Genomic DNA, 18,518 nt, shown 5'->3' with positions numbered 1-18,518 from the left:
TCCACCCACTCCCACACACCATACACACACACAACATACACACACCATACATACACACCCCCTCCGTGAACCGCCACCTTAACGTGGTGGACGGGTTTGAGTGCTAGAATGATCTTGGGCTTTTGCCTCTGCTAGGCAGAAAGGTCCTGAGTGACGAGCCAGACTAAGAGCGGTTCAGAAACCTTTTTATTAGAAGAGATTTATTAACGTTTTATTTTTTTATTTGTTTATTAACGTTGCCCGGATTGATGTCACCAGGGCCCCACCCTGGAGCCAGGCCTGGGGTTGGGACTTGCAGTTGAGAGCCTGGTGACCGGGCTCCTCCCACAGGCCCTGGTCAGGTCAAGCCTGAAGAAGTGAGGTGGGATCGCTATCCAGGGGGCCCACCACCTGCAGGAGAGCTCAGAAGGGGCGATGTGGATGGCAGTTGAAGGTGAGGTCTTCGGCAGCCCAAACCCTGGGCATCCTTACTTAGAATGCTGCCCCCATGACCCGGTGTCAGATGAGCGGAAGAAGATGGATGGACCCCCTTGGCATGGCGACTCCTTTATTAACTGGATAAAAGCTGGGCAAAGGAATGACAACTAACAGACCTGCTCCAAGCCTAGGTGCTCTCAGGACCTTGTGTTCCACAGGTCCTGGATCTTTTGACCCCCTTCAGTGGACCATGGGCCTTGACCAAGACCGATTGCCCTTCCTGTAAAGAAGGGGGCATACCTCTTGGTCATGCGATCTCTTCCAGCAATCTGCAGTCAGCTGTAAATGGTCTCTGGCCCCTTCAAAGTGAGGTCTGGGTCTGGTTATTGGACCTATTCTGGTATGGACGTTTTTCTGTTCCATCAGATTGTGAATTTTTAAAACCTTTGAATTTTCTTTCTGAATTTGTTGTCAACCCTTGATTTTCTAACTGCAAACTGTTATGCCCCAAAATATTATCTTCAATTTTAAATATTTCGGGTTTTTTTATTCCAAGATTCAGCAAATAGATGTGTTCTTAGATCAACTAGTTAAATGCAATGTTTTTTACATCATTTTTTTTTACATCAAATTTTTGTACAATCAAAAAAGGCTGAAGTTCTTTAAGTCCTTCATACCCGTGGGTTGGTCCTATACCTACACTTACTGTGCCAGCACAAATAGAAAATATTTGGTGGACGTGTTTGAGTGCTACCTTTGCTACCCCTCCATCATGTGATCAGGCTAAGCTGTCCACCTGTCTGACACCCCCGTGAGGCCTCGTTGCCTCGTGGTAAAGCTGTCCAACCCCCCTCTGAGGCTGCACTTCTCCCCGTAATACTTGTCCATAATTTTTTCCTACCCTTCCAGAGCGCTCTCTGCTCTCTCTGGTTCTCATTCAAAGCAGCAGCTAGTGCCGATTGGCAGATTGATGAGAGGGCGTGGCCTCGCGCTTCACTCCAGATCTCACAGTAGATCTCACAGGCTCAGCTAAGCTCAGACGCAATTTCCAATTGAGCTTAGTCGCTGTTCAGAGTTTTCGTCTGCTTTTATCGCTGAAACTATTTGATCACTCGTTATTTTAACAAATTCTCATCCTCAGATGACAGATGATGTAAATTCAGACTTGAACACTTTAACATCTTCACAGCCCATAGGTCTGGTTTTGCCCAGACGTAACTTTGGTAAGAACGCTCGCTCATTCTACCCAGGCTGGTATGGTGGGAGACCATGGCTGGAATATTCAGCAAAGCTTGATGCATGCTTCTGTTTCCCGTGTCGTAAATTTGGGGGAAACAATGACAGGGATTTGGTTTTCAATAAACAAAGATTTAATAATTGGAAAATGGCACTGTAAAAAGACAAGATATTTACAAAGCATGTGTCAATCTCAATGCCGCATGAAAAAATACAAAATCCTGGTCTGAATCTCCCAGAGAGAGGTCACAGGGGAAACCATTAGTAATCTAAGAGGGTCCACTCAAATTCATGAAAAATTAATATAATATAAAAATAATTAGAGAAGTCGTTTAGTTCCTTGCAGTAAATGAATGTGGAAAGTTCAAATGATGGCTTCTTTGCAGGACTGTTGTTAAATTTGGTTGACTACACACTGACATAGGACCCCAAGTTTAACAAAACAAACAAAAGCCTCCCACAAAATGCTAAATACACCTCTCGCAATATCCAAAACAAAATTATTGAAACATTGTCCAAAATGCTATTAAATCAAATCGAGGATAATTATGAAAAAGCAGATTCTGCTGGTTTTTGCATCAAAAGTGATGAAACCAGATGAGACATGGAGAATCTGTCAGTCATGATCAGATTTGTCTGTAAAGATCTTCCAGAGGAACACCTGATTGGTCTGCTGGACCTCAGTCAGTTCAATACAGAATTTCTGATGTTCCCTCCATAAAACGACTGTTAGAGATCAGGTGGACCACCCACCATGATGTGACCAAGTACCTTGTGGAGAATGAGGATGATATTATGAGGATCCTGTCAGAGGTCACAGATCCGCTGCTGTTAACATCTGCACAGAGGCGTCAGTATGACTGAGGATGTTAAATAGGCATCATTTCTTTGAAATAGAAAAGTTCCTCCTTAAAGTCTTAGGTTCCTTGGAGGCTGCACATGCCATGCTGCAGGTTCATTCCAACCCGGTCTCAGTAAAATGCGTACATATTCCACGACTTTGCACTCTGAAATACCATGTATTTCCCAAATCGTGGAATACGTACGCATTTTACTGAGACGGGGTTGACCAATCATTGTCCTACTGTTGTTTTCCTCAATGGAATGTACCAATGCAGCAGTTTAAAACAACAAGAGGAGCATGCTGTCGACATTTTTAGATGAGGATTTACTCTGTAGAAATAGATTTCACTCTGAGGTTATGTGCTTTGGACTTTTTTGTTTGTTTAACGTTCGTTTTTCTTTTTTCACTGTTTTAATTGTAGCTTATAAATTATAAGTTGCATATATGCGCATAAAATCATCAACCAAAGTTTAATCTTCGCTGCACTTTTCCAGCTTGCAGCCTGAATTAGACACAGTTTTTAGCTAGAGTCATTCAAACAAAGTATCTCTGTCTAAAAATAGGCGAGAAACCATTTTGAAAAGTTCAATATTTGTGTTTTTTAAAAGAGATTACTCAAATATTCTACAGTAAAAGTGTCTGAAACAGACAAAGTGTGCAGCCAACATAGTCCTAAGGGGGAAGTACAATAATTAGTATCGTGGATTATGGCTAAGTTTTTCGCTACACTCATTCAAACATGGTATCTCTGTTTGAAAAAGACGATAAATCAATTTGTAAAAGTTCAATATTTGTGTTTTCAAACGTGGATTATCAAATATTCTACAGTAAAAGTGTCTAAAAACATTCAGGGTGTTTAGCCAACATAGTCCTAAGGGGAAGTACAATAATTAGTATCATGGATTATGGCTAAATCCTTAGCTACAGTCATTCAAACATTGTATCTCTGTTTGAAAAAAGGTGATAAACCAATTTGTAAAAGTTTAATGTTTGTGTTTTCAAAAAAGGATTATTCAAATAGTACACAGTAAAAGTGTCTGAAAAATACAGAGTGTGTAGCCAACTTCGTCCTGAAGGAATGAAGTACAGTAAGATCAAGGATAATAAAACAGGTAGTCTGGGTTGTTCTTGACAGTCCATTGAATTTGAATGTCCTTTTCCTACTTAGTATGAACTTTACTATTATGTTCTTCATAATAATTTTTAACATCTGTCTGTGGACAACAGATGACAAATAGTTCCTGGGTTAATCGTTCCAAAGAAATCATCAAAATTGAAATTAAAGTTGGGCAACAATAACACACATAAGCATGATTTGACATCGTGTTCATTTTTACATCAGATAATTACATTTTTTTAAAAGAAAGTATTACAAAAAACAAGATTTCTCAATTTAGGTCCAGTCATTCTGATCAGCATCACCTCGAAGAACAAGAACCGATTTAACACTATTTCCCACAACGCATTGTTTTGTAGTCACAGTCGCAGGTTCCGTAATGCTGAGAATACGAGCGCACCTAAAATTAAGGAACGGCTGACTTGACCACACAAATTCGTATGACAGCTGGCTTGACCGCAGTTACTAACTGGTGTCCACAAAAAACGTCAGTTTTAGTGATCTTTTCTGGCAACTTTAAAGCGCATGCTAACAACGTCCTCGATGCCCGCCTGCAGCTCGTCGTGCTCCTGCACGGCCGACACTCCCTTCGGGGTCCCGGTCAGGATGAGGTCCCCCTCTTCCAGGCTGATGACCTCGCTGATGTAGCTGATCAGATACGGGATGGAGAAGATCATGTGCGCGGTGCAGCCGCTCTGCCGCAGCTGGTCGTTCACCTTCAGCCACAGCCGGACGTTCCCCGGGTCACGGATGCGCTCTTTCGGGATGAACTCGCTGACCGGACAGGAGGTGTTGAACGCTTTCGCCAGAGTCCAGGGTAAACCTTTGGACTTGCACTCATCCTGTATGTCCCGGGCGGTCATGTCCAAGCACAGAGCGTAGCCCGCCACATGATCCATTGCGTCGGACTGTGGGATCGATGTCCCCGCTTTCCCGATCACCACCCCCAACTCCACCTCGTGGTGCAGGTTGTTGGTGTACAGAGGCACCAGGATGGGGAAGCCCTCTGTCACGTACGCAGAGGGGGGTTTCAGGAACAGCACGGGCTCCGATGGAATCGCGTTTTTGAGCTCTTTCGCGTGATCCGCATAGTTTCTCCCAACACAGATGATCTTTCTTCCCCACTCCCAGAATCGAGATATATTCCGCGCTGTCATTCTGGGAAAATGTGTATTTGTGTTGACTGTGCGTAATGTTTAAGCCGGTCTAGATAAACTAAACTTTGACCGACAACACTGACCCAAACGAAACCCAATGATAAACTACGACAAGTCGGAAGGGACAATCTTAAAACCCAAACTCATAATCAAAGCTAACTTTTAGCGAATTATGTTTAAATTTACAACATTTATATCTTCACTACAACCCAAATGAATAGTATTCAGCTCATGTAAGCAACATTTATAAACATTTAACTATAAAACAATTGAAAATACTGACGATCGATTAGTAATGCCTGTCGGTGTTTCATTAAAAAGGGGGCGGAGGTGAACCTGAACCAAACTTTACTGGTTTGTACCAAACGTGATAAGACTGTAGTTACTGTGATGTTATTCAAGTCATTTGTTGGGAGTGCCTGCACTCTGATAGGAGCTGCCACAGCTTTTAAATTCGGTACGTTCACCCGTTTACTCTGTGTAAGTATGCTAATTTATAGCATGTTAGCCTACGTTTTTCGGAGTTCTATAGTTCCACTTTGTTGTTGTGTTTAATGTTTACTCCATGTTTAGGTAATGCAGCTAGTCTCTTTGAATAGACATTTGTAATATATGTCCTAATATACACGATGACATCATATATTATATAGATATATGCTGTTAATTTGTACAAAGGAACGATACGCTCTTTTGTTTACATATAGCATTTAAGCTAACGTTGTTTACATCACGTAATCCTTCATAAGAACACTCGTGTTTTATTGTTTATGACATATGTTAAGAGGTTCAAAAAGAAATATAACATACTCAGGTGGCACATGCGCGTGGTGTTGTTGTTTGCGTCTTTGTTGTGTCATTATGACTGAATAATTTATTGACGCATCTTGTGAAGCACCTGTGGAAGTCAAGGCCCAGGCGGCCGCTCTCCTTCACAGCGCGGTGAGGAAACCTCACCTGGTGAAACAAGCCAACATGAGGGTCGAGCTTCTGCCTGCCCTCAGTGACAACTATATGTATCTGCTCATCGATGAGGACTCCAAAGAAGCAGCGATTGTTGACCCCGTGGAGCCAATAAAGGTTAGATATGTTTGAATAACAGCATTGTTTTAATTTACTACAGATCTCTTGTTTAAAAATGCTCCCAAAGGTGTCAACATGGACATTATTGAGCTTGATGATCCACTGACAATTTTAGTGACAATTTAGCTCAATTTTACAAGTTAAGTCCTGAGTTTAATGTTTATATATGTATTTTTGTAGATTAAATAAAAATAAAAAAAGAAAACACAAAGCATATGGAGTTATGTCAGACTTATAATACACTGGGGCCATTGTGTCTTGTTTTGAAAAGCAGACTTATTCTATTTCCTTCACTCCTTCTGATATCAAAACAATAAATCCTGATAGGAGAAAGCAAACTGTCCAGTCTAGTGAATCATTTATTTGACTATCTTTCATCTGGAAACTCGATTTCTCACTAAAATAAGGAGACTAAGATTTGTTTATTAATGTATTTCTGTTTTTATCGCATCTATTTTGTTATGATCCTTGAATATGTTTGGAAATTAAGAGTACCAAGCTTTTGTTTTGTGTGCTCTCTTGAAAGAAAGCATCTCAATTTAATCTGTTTCCATTCTCAATGAACATCCAAACACATTAAGTTACTGTCTATTGTTTCAGATTTGATCTTTTTGCCTTTTGAAAGTGTCCAAGTCTTTTAGATTTGTGACTTTAACAAATGAGGGATGCATTGGACAGACTTGTAACAAGAGTGGAGTCTTGACTTTACATTGCAACAGATTTGTGTTTATTGACTACTGTAATTAGTTCATTATTTTTAACATTTTTTTAAGCCTCAGTCCATTTTTGTGCTTTCAACAGGTTGTGGAAGCTGTAAGAAAACATGGTGTAAAACTAACAACAGTATTGACCACCCATCACCACTGGTATGATGCTTGAATTGATAAAATCAGAATCTGCATAGAGATGTTCTGCTTTCACAGCATTTCAAACTCTCAGATTGTTATAGGAGCGTGACACTTTGCTTTTAATGATGCAACAGTGATTTCTCTGTTTTATGCTTGATTTCATTGAAGGGATCACGCTGGTGGAAATGAGAAGATGGTGAAGCTAATGCCGGGACTGAAGGTCTGCGGAGGAGATGACCGAGTCGATGCCATTACCAAGAAAGTTTCTCACTCCACCAATTTCAAGGTGAGACTGTATGATTGTTTTGACAGATGAAAGATATTTGATTTAAATATGATATATTTAATGTTTCGTATTCTCGTTTTTGTTTTCAGCTTGGATCCCTTAATATCAAATGCTTGTTCACACCGTGTCACACGACTGGTCACATCTGCTACTATGTGACCAAAGAAGGATGTTCTGAAGCACCTGCTGTTTTCACAGGTATGTCAGATCACCTGAACTGTAATTAAATGAACCACAGGGATAAATGACAGTTTAAAAACAAACTAAAATTTGTTTTGTCTATTTTATATTTTTATTATTTACTAAAACTGCACAAAATGTTGATTTAAGTGTAATTTTTTTTCAATTTCTACATAAGAGTCACACAAAGACTTTCATTATCTATTAGATTCTCTCTGCTTCTGCTGAGAGCATTTAAATTCCTTGATGTGTTTACATCTTCTTAATTAAAACAATAAAAGACAAATGTTGATTTTTAGCTCAAAGAAGGGAAGGTTGAATGTTACAGATGAGCTTGGCTCGAAAGAAAAAACAAACAAAAACTTGAAAATCTTAATTTTATGTTGAGCTTTACTGCTGCTATCAAGTAAAAGGCCTTTTATCACAGTATTTTAGAAGATATGAAACCTTGAGGTCCTGTGTCCAGACAAATGTATTTAGAGAAGCTGATTTGAGTCGTGCTGACAGGTCAATGCTGACAAATAAGACAGTTGAAAAGAGTTCACTTTGGAGTTTTAGTCAGAGCGAACAGAATATATGGCTTTATAATTGCTTTTGCTGCTGTTTTTTAAATGACTCGATGTAATGAAGTCTATAGATACTTGTTGGATCTTCTCAACCTTGTCTGGCTCAGAGATCTACAGCAATCAGCTGTTAGAACCCCAAGTCAGAACCAAACGGCTGCAAATAAATATGTCTCCTAACTTTTAAAAGTACTGGTCTGTGGTGGTTTTTAATGTTTAAGTCAGGATTCAAGTTTTATTTTCTCTTGCCTTCAGGATTGTCTTCTGTCTCCTTATGCAGGTGATACGCTGTTTGTGGCCGGTTGTGGTAAATTCTTTGAGGGTACAGCAGAGCAGATGTACAAAGCTTTGATCGAGATTTTGGGAAATCTTCCTCCGGAGACGGTAAGCGCACCTTGACTCTGTTTAGGAGTTTGTAATTGTCCTAAAATGTAATGTTTAATAATCAGTGTAAGTCGTGGTACTATATACTATATGTTCTGTATTTCAGCGTGTCTACTGCGGTCACGAGTACACCGTCAGCAATTTGAAGTTTGCGCGTCATGTGGAGCCACACAATGAGGTCATTCAAAAGAAGCTAGCATGGGCAAAGGTATCCCACTGACAGGTCTTCATTGCAATGTGAGGATTGAAAAGAAAAAAAAAAACTTTTCATGATTTGATTTATTTTTGTAGGAGAAGTGCAACAATGGAGAGGCAACTATACCTTCCACTTTGGCTGATGAGTTTACATTTAACCCCTTCATGAGAGTCAAGTATGTAAGGCTGCCAATAATCCTAGAGGGTTCTAGTTACTTTTTGTTGATCTAACTGTTTATTCACATTTTAGAGAAAAATCTGTTCAAGACCACGTGAAGAAGACAGACCCAATCGAAACCATGAGGAGCCTCAGGAAAGAAAAAGATGGTTTCCGGGTCCCGAAGGAGTGAAATCCTGCACTTTGTGATAAATCTTTCCATTTCTCACTACACAGCAAACTATCTAATTGTAAAAAAAAAAAAGAAAAACCAATGAACATTGATTTATACATTTATTATTACGAAAAACAATAATAATACCACTCACTAATAAGCTTAAACATTCTGATTCAGTTTGTAGTGTTTGGTTCTATGAGAGTTGAAGAGGCGGACTGAAACAATAGGTGGTCACAAACGGAACGCTTTAAAGGGTCATTTTAATTTGTAAATTCTTAAGAGTCTATTTTTTTTTAATATATTGACATACAGTCCTGTGTTTAAATAAAAGACACATAAGGAGTCATTTGTGAAACAAATCTGTTCTTTTTCTGAGTCAGTTCATGAAGAAGTTGTGTTTTCTTACTCTGCTGATTGTCTTCTTCTGACTCTAAATGTCTCGTCCCTTCTTTTTATTTTCATATTTGCCTCAAAACTGTGTTAAATTCAGCACTAAAAGTTGTTAACTTGCATTTTTATTTAGCATTATTAGGAGAGTCTGCTTTAGTGTACTCATCAGTGTGTCAGCACTACTTTTTACAAATCCTAAATGCTTTTATGCTTTTAAAGAACAAACTTAAAGAATATTCCACAATGTTCTTTGCAAAAGCAATAAAAATGTATTTGTTGAAACAGTGATGGTGTCTACTGGTATTTAGAGTATATACTTCCTATATGTTGTGTGAGTGTGATATATGTGTAAAATCTTTATTGTACTTAAAGAAATCCCAACTAGTTTACTAAAAGAAAAAAGAAATAGAAAAGCTTGGAATAGAATATATTTGAATTAAAAGGGGACATTTACCATAAAATAAAGAAGGGAAATAAGCATTAATGAAAATTGTTAAAGCTCTTAATGCTTGAAAATGTTCAGCTCCTTCAGAAGTTTATCTTGTACTTTTAAAGTTTAACTTCTCTCCTTTTTAGACTAACAAACTATCAAATTCTTTGTTAAAAATAGACAAAACGCAGTAATTTTGCTATTTGTGGAATGTTCATTATTTTTATTTCAACTTTCGTTTTATTTTGTAGAATATATTCTTTATTATATATATATATATATATATATATATATATTGGTCTTTTTATCTTTTTATCTTTTTATTTATTTTCACTTGTCAGAGCCAATATCCGGTTTCCAGTAATAAGCATTTCTTACATTTTTGCTTGTTTTTGACTTCTTTAGCTAATTTAGGCACTCAGCAAATGATTCTAATATTATAGTAAATAATTTATTTCTCTGAATTCTAGAGGTCTCCCTTATAGCATTCACTCTTTTTGTTTTAAACGTGTTTTGTGAACAAAATCTCATGTCTCAGAAGTTTGAGTTGAATGTTTCCCACTCGATTAAACAGTCTTTTGCCAAATATCGCGATAACTACGTGAGCGCATACGACAGTCAAACAGGAATGTTTTCCTTTTTTCAGCCGTCCATCAGAACTAATTCCGTTAAACTCTGCAGATAACACACGCAAACTGCGATGCCGCTCGTTGTGCGATAACGACAGATACACATTTTAGGTTTCTCGTGGTCGAATGCAGTATTTTTTGTTGTTTACCGCCGTCCAGCTCTTCTGTGTACGTGGATGACATGAAGGTAAAGGTGATTTCTATCCTGGAGGACAACTATATGTACTTGGTGATAGAGGAGGAGAGCAAACGGGCGATCGCAGTGGATCCTGCTGTCCCACACCGGGTGAGAGGTCATTGATCTTTGATTCTTGATTGGTTGTTCTGAAATCAGAGAACTATCAGTAGTGTTTGGTAGAAATCAAAGCTGATTCAGTCCCACTGATCCAACTTAAGGTAGTTCAGATCACATATATTTGCAGAAAACATAATTCAAAAAAAATATTCAATAGCGTAAACGTTTTTTTTTTTGTATTTCACTAAATTGAGTTTAAAAAAATAATTTAGTGTTCATCAAATTACTTTGTTTGTCTTTATTTAATGAATAAACCCAAGTCTAATTTTAAAGAATTAACCCATAAAAGTTGTTCATTACTTTTCATTGCTTTTTTTTTGTTAATGTTTTTTAATTTTTCATCCTGAAATAATGAAAAAATACAATTGAAGAGAAATGCCTGTAGTGTATAATATAAGTCTTTATTTTGTCATTGCACTAGTACAATGAAATTTAAAAGTGTAGGAAGTTTAACACAAGTGTTTGTTTTCCATCCCCAAAATATCCAACATTTTTATTTACTTTTTTTTTTTTAATTTTCTTGTTTTATTGCTGCCAAAACTATTCATTTTTAATGTATTTTTCCACAGCTGCTGGAAATAGTGAAGAGAGAAGAATTGTCACTTACAGCTGTGCTCACAACACACCACCACTGGTAAAAACAGTTTGACACATTAACATCACATTCACTATAATGTGTGTGATGTCACTGTCTTGTCTTGCAGGGATCACGCCCGTGGGAACGAGGCTCTGCTGAAGGAGCTTCCGGACCTGCGGGTTTACGGGGGGGACGATCGAATCGGGGGTCTGACGGATAAAGTCACACACGCTCAGGAACTGAAGGTACTCCTCCATCATCAGGAGGAGTGAGGTCACCCGAAGCAAGCTGTGCTCTAATTTTCGTGTTTTGACTCCGTCTTCTCTCCGTTCCACAGTTTAACTCCATCAATGTGAGGTGTCTGTTTACTCCCTGCCATACCTCTGGTCACATGTGCTACTTTGTTTGGGAAGATGAGTGCACTGACGCCCCTGCAGTGTTCACAGGTCTATAAAATGAAGACATTCAGAGGAGAACACGCCTCTCTGTGTGGATTTGAGCAGAAACGGCTGTTTAAGTGACTGGAGATATGAACCTTCAGTTGATGCTGATGCAGCTGCTGCAACCGACCACCACACGTTAACATGTTTTTCTTTTTGCTCGTCAGGGGATACTCTCTTCATTGGTGGTTGTGGGCAGTTTTTTGAGGGTACAGCAGAACAGATGCACCACAACCTTACCCAGGTGCTGGGCTCCCTACCTCAAGACACGGTTAGTTGGTTCGCAGCTTCAAAACTTCCTGGCTGATTAAAAAAAATCTCAAACTCAGAATAATGCCAAAACTATATATATTTTTAATTGGGTTCATTTTTTAGAAAGTGTTCTGCGGACATGAGTACACCATCAAGAACTTGAAGTTTGCCATGCTGGTGGAACCAGAGAATGAAAAGGTTAAAGAGATGTTGAGTTGGGCCAGGGTGAGAAAAACACACACCTTCAACTTTTTGCACTTTTTCCGGCTTTTCATATGTGTGGTCAGGAGAACAGGACGGAGAGAAATAAATATATCCAAATTGACCAACTTATTTTGAAAATAAGTCTGCCCTTTTCACAAAAAAATTAATTATCAGGCAGTTTTTACTAAGTATAAAATAAGAGGGAGCCATGCAAAAAAAGGCTTTTATTTTGAAAATGGTTAAGCTAGTTTATTGGAAAAGAAACATTATTTGGTACCAAAAAAAGTGAAAAAAATCTGACTAGATTTTTGTTCTTTTGAGGTGTATGCTATCATTTATTAATAAAAAAATGTATGTCCCAAAAAAAATTGTGTCTGTAAATTTAGTCCAGTAAAACATGTCTATAATTAAACAAATGTTGGTCTAAAAACAGTGTTTATTTATGGTTTATATTCTTTATTTTGGCTAGTTTAAGCTTGTTTTTGAACAGACCAGACTTGACTTAAAGGCTTTTAGGATTTATCACTGAAATACACTAACAGAATAGTTTGTTGTTATTTTCCAACACAAATTCAAGTCTTCTGCCTCAGAAATGAGATACGTTTAATGTGCATATGTCTAAATATAATCTCAAATATCTGACATTACATCCTCCAGGCACGAGATGACGACGACAAACCCACAGTGCCTTCCACCCTGGTGGAGGAGTTCGAGTACAACCCTTTCCTTCGCCTCTCGTGAGTCTTGATCCTCGTTAACGGCCAACAATGACAGGAAGAAAACTCTACTTGAAACTTTTATTTTGACATTTTTTTTCTCAAAAGGGAGGAAGCGGTGCAAAAATTCACTGGAAAGACGGAACCTGTAGAGGTTTTGAGGGCCCTGCGGAAGGAGAGGGACAAGTTTAAAAAACCCAAGGACAGACTTCCCCCTCATGCCCTGTTGGCTCTGCAGTGGGGGCTCCTTCGACCTCGGGATCCGGTTTCTTAGTTTTAACCTTCGGGTACAATCTACCATCAAGAGGAATGCAGGAAGAGACGGATGTGTAGTGTGGAAAACCCTAAGACTCATAGTTGTGGGCTTTTTTCCTGCCCAGCACTCTGCATCAACTCCAACTTTAAAAGTTTTAAATCAAAAATCTGCACACATCAGCACCTAATAAATTAAAAAAAGTAACTTTGAGTCTTAAGCAATGAACATTTAAAAAGTGATCATGAACTTAAGCTGAAACATCTAATTAAAAAGTGACATGTGATGCTTAAATGGTTTGCAGCAGGTGATATCTGCTGCACGTATAAATAGAGTAATAGTTTCAAATTAAATGTTTCATAAATTCCATTAAATTGAAAAATATTTTTTCTTCTTGATTTATTTCAAAACTTTTGCTTTTGTTTTCAGTTTTGAGTTTACTTGTTAAAACTTTTTGTTGAACAGGATCATTAAATTCAGTGTCAGTTATGTTTAAAATGTTTTTTGAATTAAAGTGAAAATAGTTTTTTTTTGTTTTGTGTAAAAAGTTTTTTCACTTTATTTCCACCAGGGTAAAACTGTTGCTGATTTTCAGCCTAAAGTTTGCTCTTGAATTGCACAAGACTCTTTAAAGATAATTTTAAAAAAGCTCATCCGTTAGAATAACTGACTTGTTATATCATTTATGATCATTTTATTTCTGCAAAAGTTTCTGTACATATAATTATTAAATAAAAGAGTAATATAATCTTTTGTCATGTATTGTTTCTATACTTTAAACAACAAAAAAAGGGAAAATCTTGAGGCACGGAGGTTCTTCGCAGGACGGACACTCAAAGACCCGTCACCACTTCATGGTGAGTCCGTTGGTCATCTTCTCCACAGCGTGGTATCGTGTGTGCAGCAGCTCTTTGGCTCTGTCCTCTCCCACACTGTGGAGCCAAGTGTGGTAGATCTCAGCCACGTGATTGTCATCCTCTGGCAGCAGGGGGCGCTCTTCCTTGTACAGCTCCTCAACTTTTTGAAGAAGCTCCTTCTGGTTCTGACCAGCAGCTCCCTTTATCTGTCCGCCTCCATTTAAGCAGCCTGAGAGTTGACAAATAGAACAATTTCATAACATTTTGGGGGAAAAAAAACTATACAAACTTTATGAAAAATCCTACCTGATGGGCAGGCCATAACTTCTACAAAATGGTATGGCGATTTTCCCCTTTTCAGTTTCTGCACAAGGTTCTGAATGTTGCGAAAACCGTAGGTTGCTGCAAAGCACAGCAGAACTTCCCCGTCTTTCTCCAGTCTCACCTCCTGGAAGTCTTTGTTCCTGAGGGTAAAGATGAGCAAAAACAACTCATATTTTTTTTTAATTAAAAAGTACAACTTATGCAGGCAAACAAACCTTAGAGTTTTGTAGGTAAGCTCCTTCACTTCTTCTCCAAAGAGCTGCTTAGCAGCATAGGTGAAGACGTGATGGAGGTATCCTCCAGATCCACTGCCAGCGTGGCTCAGGAACTCATCCCCACAGACGCTGCTGAACCTGAGAGTGAAACAGCATCAGAGGATTTTTAAATGACAAAGTTGTCTAACAAAAAAAAAACAAACAGCTGAGAACTTACATAGAATCAAGAGTTCCAGGCTCAACGTCATTCAGAGAAATATTATGTTCCTCCAGCATTTTCTGAACCTCTCCTGTAAGGACAGACAAATAACCATGTGGATGCTGCAAATGCACCAAAGTATCACTTAGGAGGGTAATTACTGTACCAGACGTTATGACACAGTCCACTTCTCTGGTCTCTGCTTCATTCATGTAAAAATCTGAGCGTGACGCTTCAAGTTTCTTGTCGAAGCAGGGCATCACGGCCACGTGGTAAATCTGTGGAGGACTCAGCCCCTAACAGCACAAACAAATACAGTACAGTACTGTTTTATTAAAACTAGGGCTGGGTATCACCAATAATTTGATAATAATTCAATTCAATTTTGAGTTTACACATTTAGACAAATTTGATAAGAAATACATTTATAATTTATATATATGTTTTGAAGATATCCATATTAATCTGGTACAGTTTGTATACTGTAAAATGTATTAGTGATTGTTAATACCATACAGTGTTACATAGATTCTTAAATGGAGAAGCTCCACAATTGTTCCTTCTCTCCTGGAGGGCGTTTCAGTTTGGCCACAAGGTGGCGATCGTGCTATAGCATTACACCTTATTCCAGAAGAAGAAGAAAGTATGAACAAAAAACTGTTTTAGACCACAAATGGTCACCTTAAGAACCTTTAGTCAGCAATGTATGTTTAGGTCAACCAAACTTTAGCATTAGCTGTCCTATGGGTAATCCCATTATACGTTAGCATCAAGCTAGCGCACTTTAGCATTATGTGTTAGATCGATCTCTACTTTTATGCATCCATTATTGATCTATTAAGGTTAGATCAATCCAGATCGATTAATCGATTTTATCAACCCAGCCCTTGTTAAAACATTCTTTCACTTTTACAGAACCTAGAAATCCAAACCCCACCTGCTTCTCGGCAAAGTGGCTTTTAACCAGAGACCCCATCATCTGCTGGGGGGAGCGGGTGGTGCTGATGTATGGGAGAATATACTCCCCGTGTGTCTTCTCCGCATAGCAGATCCAACCTGAACACATTAACACACACTTAGTCTGGATGAACAAAAGCGGAATTAACGAAAGTTTTTGAGACAGAAACCAAATCAAAATGCTGCAAAGTTGCTTTTTTTTAATGAGAGCTTAAGTCACAGCTTCAATCATGAACTCTGGACAGTCAAACACTGCAAAGTCAAATGTGAGTCATTCCCAAACACGCCAGCAAATCATTAACAGCATGGTGGGAAAAAAAACAGCTCAGCAAAAGTCCTGACCTCAACCTTCCTGAGACGTTTTCAGAGAAGAGAAGTGTGTGAACAAATAGCCTTAAAAACATCAAGGAAATGAAACTATAGAAAACTGTGTTTGTGTTTTTGCAGCTAAAAAGCATTTAATACACATTCACTATTAGGCTTTGATAAATATAAATGAACCACAAAACCTTCAAACAGAAAATATGTATAGTTATTTCTGGACCACATTCAAATAAAATTTAAATATTGGAAAGTTGGAAAGTTTCTGTCTATATTTTCTACAATTAAAGGCTGTGTATTTTTATAGACTACTACTACCTCCAGGGGTTGAACGGACATACCTGGACAGGCAGAGGTTAACATGGGCAGGGCCTTGCTGTCCTGTCCCTTCCTCTGGAAACGTTCCACAAACTCTCTCTGACTCTCCAGCAGACTGAAGGTCCGACTAAAGCTGGTGTCAAACACATAATGAACCCCTGTAAAACAGAAACCATCCATAAGACATGTGCACAGCTACTGGTAGAACTTTATGTATCATTAAAAGAGGGAGGCGGTACCCAGGTTTTTGAGGAAAGAGGTGAGCCTCCTCCCTGCCTCACTACTGCTGATGCCATAGTGTGCCGCGAGGGACGCTCTGGACTGAGGCGACACAGACACCACCACCGTCTTCTGCTCTGCTGCGGCCTGCAGGACAAAAAGCTAAAACTTAACTGGAGCTAACTTTAAACAGACAAATTGTGTAAAGAATTCAACCTTGTTGTTCTGCAGCACTTTTAAAAGCTCCTCGTGGCTCTGCTGTGTGATGAGGACGCTCTCGGCTGAGGTGATGCAGCCGCTGCACGCCAAGCAGTCGTTCAATGAGATCTTTGCTTTTTCCAGCTTCTGCTTCCCACCATCCTTTCAATGCAAGACACTTTGATGAGCATGATACTAAATGATTGCTTTGCTTTATGAAAAAGGTCTATTTGTGGTTCAAACGATTCACACTAAAAGGCAAAAATAAGTGCAGATTTTCACCTGGTTGACTTGGACATAACTACCATCATCCTCAATCTGTATTCTGGCCACAGATTTGCCGTCTTTCTTCTCAACTTTTACTGGTTTGACACATTCCTAAAGAAAACACAGATATGAAAATACTGTTTAACCTGATCAATATTTTATGTCAACATGGAAAAATGGTTTTAAGGTCTCACTCGTATCTTTTAATCAATTTTAAAAATATTTCTAGTGACTTTTTCATTGTGATTATACCGTTTTAGCCAAAAACAAAATGAGCTTGTGTTGTTTTCTAGGACATAGTTTCTGTAAAGCGGCAGTAGTTCATTAGAAACTGTCTTTATTAATGTCCTCTATCATTAGAAAACATGCCACAATGGCATGTTAAAAACACTATTTTAATTTAAGTGGTTCTTCAAATTAAAAAAAATAAATAAATGGGAAGAATAGCAAGTAAATTACCACACAGAAGACAGAATGAAGAGTGTATTTATTATTGATCTAAAGCTTTAATAAAAGCGGATGGAGTGATTTTTTTTTTTTTTTTTGAGCATCATCTAGTCCAATTTGTGATCTGTTTCTGGCACTCGTCATTGTTGGAACTTGAATTAATCAGTTAATATTAAGAAAACTCTAACCCCATTAAGATCCATCGACTTGATGTCAGATTAGAACAATCTGGGGTGACCAGAAGGTCAAACAAGAGTCAGTAGCAACAGTAATACAATATGTTTATTAATAAGGGAAAAGCGTAGGGCTTTTTTCTCGTTTTATTTGGAATAAGCGAAGCCCACATATGCTTTATACATGTTTGATGTTTATCTATCTGTTTGAAATTCTGGTTAATACTGCAATTCCTAGTTCAGTTATCGTTAGCAAAAGCTAACGGAGTCGACATTTTAGTAGCGAATATGTTTAAACTTTCGAATGCAATAGACAAAACTAGGAAGTTTTTGTTAACTCTTAATTTGGAAAGTTTTAACTCGAACCTGTTCGCTTGTTTTTCCAGGAACACAAGAACAGCTACAACAAGAACATGCTAGCTAACTTAGCGAACTGAGCTTTTAGCACTTCGGCTGGGAAACAACCAAAACTCACCTGCTTGTAGAGTTCTTCTAGAATAAACTTTTGTAATTTCTAAGAAAAATTTTTGGCACTGACCTGGGAGGGTGTGATAAAATCGTCCAGATCTGTCAGTTGGAGTACACCGCTAAAAACAGAGGCCATGGTTACTGCCGCAAACCAGTTGTTTACTCTTGTGTCGTAAATTGTTGCTTCAGGTTTGACTGGTTTGCCAAATTCATTTGTTAAAAAAAGGGTGTTTCTCTGTTTCAGCTAAATACTTTTGCTTTTATTAAGACATTGCTTTTTGCCAGGAGTTCAAAACTCTGTCATTTTAAAATTTTAGCTAAAGTGACATAATTTGGTTGTTTAGATGTGCAAGTAAACTGTTACTCAAAGGATAATTGACCATATTGTTGTGACCTAAAGTATAATATCTAGAATAATTCAGAAAAATGTTGCATAAAACAGCATTTCTGTATTCAGTTTGCGTTTTGTGAAGTGACATGAGACAATCTTGACTGGAAATTGGTGCATTTATCCCAAACTGAATTGCTTAAAAAACATGTGAAATTCTGCATCCTAAAATACGTGTTGTACAGTAAGTTGAAGATCCTTAAATAAATATAGTTCTGAAACTTTACATTAAACAAAACTGTTTGTAAACGATTTCCCTGCAAATTATTCTAAAGAAATATTAACATGAAATGTTAAAATATGTTTCTGCAAAAGTCAATTCATATGGTCATTGTTGTT

The 18,518-nt window shown here is 38.1% G+C and overlaps 4 protein-coding genes across 5 annotated transcripts; 2 read left to right on the top strand and 2 right to left on the bottom strand.

Annotated features, from left to right (window-relative positions):
* Positions 1-3,461: 3,461 nt before the first annotated feature.
* fahd1 (fumarylacetoacetate hydrolase domain containing 1) lies at positions 3,462-4,895 on the bottom strand. The gene has a single exon (XM_036213276.1). The coding sequence runs from the start codon at positions 4,769-4,771 to the stop codon at positions 4,109-4,111; it is 663 nt and encodes a 220-aa protein (XP_036069169.1). The 5' UTR covers positions 4,772-4,895; the 3' UTR covers positions 3,462-4,108.
* Positions 4,896-5,009: 114 nt separating this feature from the next.
* LOC112146502 (hydroxyacylglutathione hydrolase, mitochondrial) lies at positions 5,010-9,320 on the top strand. 2 transcript variants are annotated; one of them, XM_024272362.2, is made up of 9 exons: positions 5,010-5,228; positions 5,664-5,848; positions 6,653-6,717; positions 6,868-6,985; positions 7,075-7,183; positions 8,009-8,112; positions 8,219-8,320; positions 8,404-8,483; positions 8,558-9,320. In XM_024272362.2, the coding sequence occupies exons 1-9, from the start codon at positions 5,162-5,164 to the stop codon at positions 8,655-8,657; spliced, it is 930 nt and encodes a 309-aa protein (XP_024128130.1). In that variant the 5' UTR covers positions 5,010-5,161; the 3' UTR covers positions 8,658-9,320. The 2 variants fall into 2 exon arrangements, with proteins under 2 accessions (XP_024128130.1, XP_024128131.1); XM_024272363.2 differs by having other exon boundaries at positions 5,096-5,251.
* A 727-nt stretch (positions 9,321-10,047) lies between these two features.
* On the top strand, positions 10,048-12,990 carry hagh (hydroxyacylglutathione hydrolase). The gene is made up of 8 exons (XM_024272366.2): positions 10,048-10,377; positions 10,956-11,020; positions 11,091-11,208; positions 11,301-11,409; positions 11,571-11,674; positions 11,779-11,880; positions 12,517-12,596; positions 12,684-12,990. Exons 1-8 carry the CDS (start codon positions 10,273-10,275, stop codon positions 12,847-12,849), a joined length of 849 nt encoding a protein of 282 aa, XP_024128134.1. The 5' UTR covers positions 10,048-10,272; the 3' UTR covers positions 12,850-12,990.
* Positions 12,991-13,495: 505 nt separating this feature from the next.
* Positions 13,496-18,014, bottom strand: narfl (nuclear prelamin A recognition factor-like). The gene is made up of 11 exons (XM_024272352.2): positions 17,862-18,014; positions 16,719-16,814; positions 16,455-16,598; positions 16,259-16,385; positions 16,043-16,177; positions 15,361-15,479; positions 14,590-14,719; positions 14,442-14,514; positions 14,225-14,362; positions 13,992-14,149; positions 13,496-13,914 (listed from the first exon to the last, which is right to left on the bottom strand). Exons 1-11 carry the CDS (start codon positions 17,925-17,927, stop codon positions 13,673-13,675), a joined length of 1,428 nt encoding a protein of 475 aa, XP_024128120.1. The 5' UTR covers positions 17,928-18,014; the 3' UTR covers positions 13,496-13,672.
* Between the last annotated feature and the right edge of the window lie 504 nt (positions 18,015-18,518).

This window comes from Oryzias melastigma, linkage group LG8, assembly GCF_002922805.2.
Source record: "Oryzias melastigma strain HK-1 linkage group LG8, ASM292280v2, whole genome shotgun sequence".
NCBI classification, from domain to species: Eukaryota; Metazoa; Chordata; class Actinopteri; order Beloniformes; family Adrianichthyidae; genus Oryzias; species Oryzias melastigma.
This window is presented reverse-complemented; position numbering and strand designations above follow the sequence as displayed.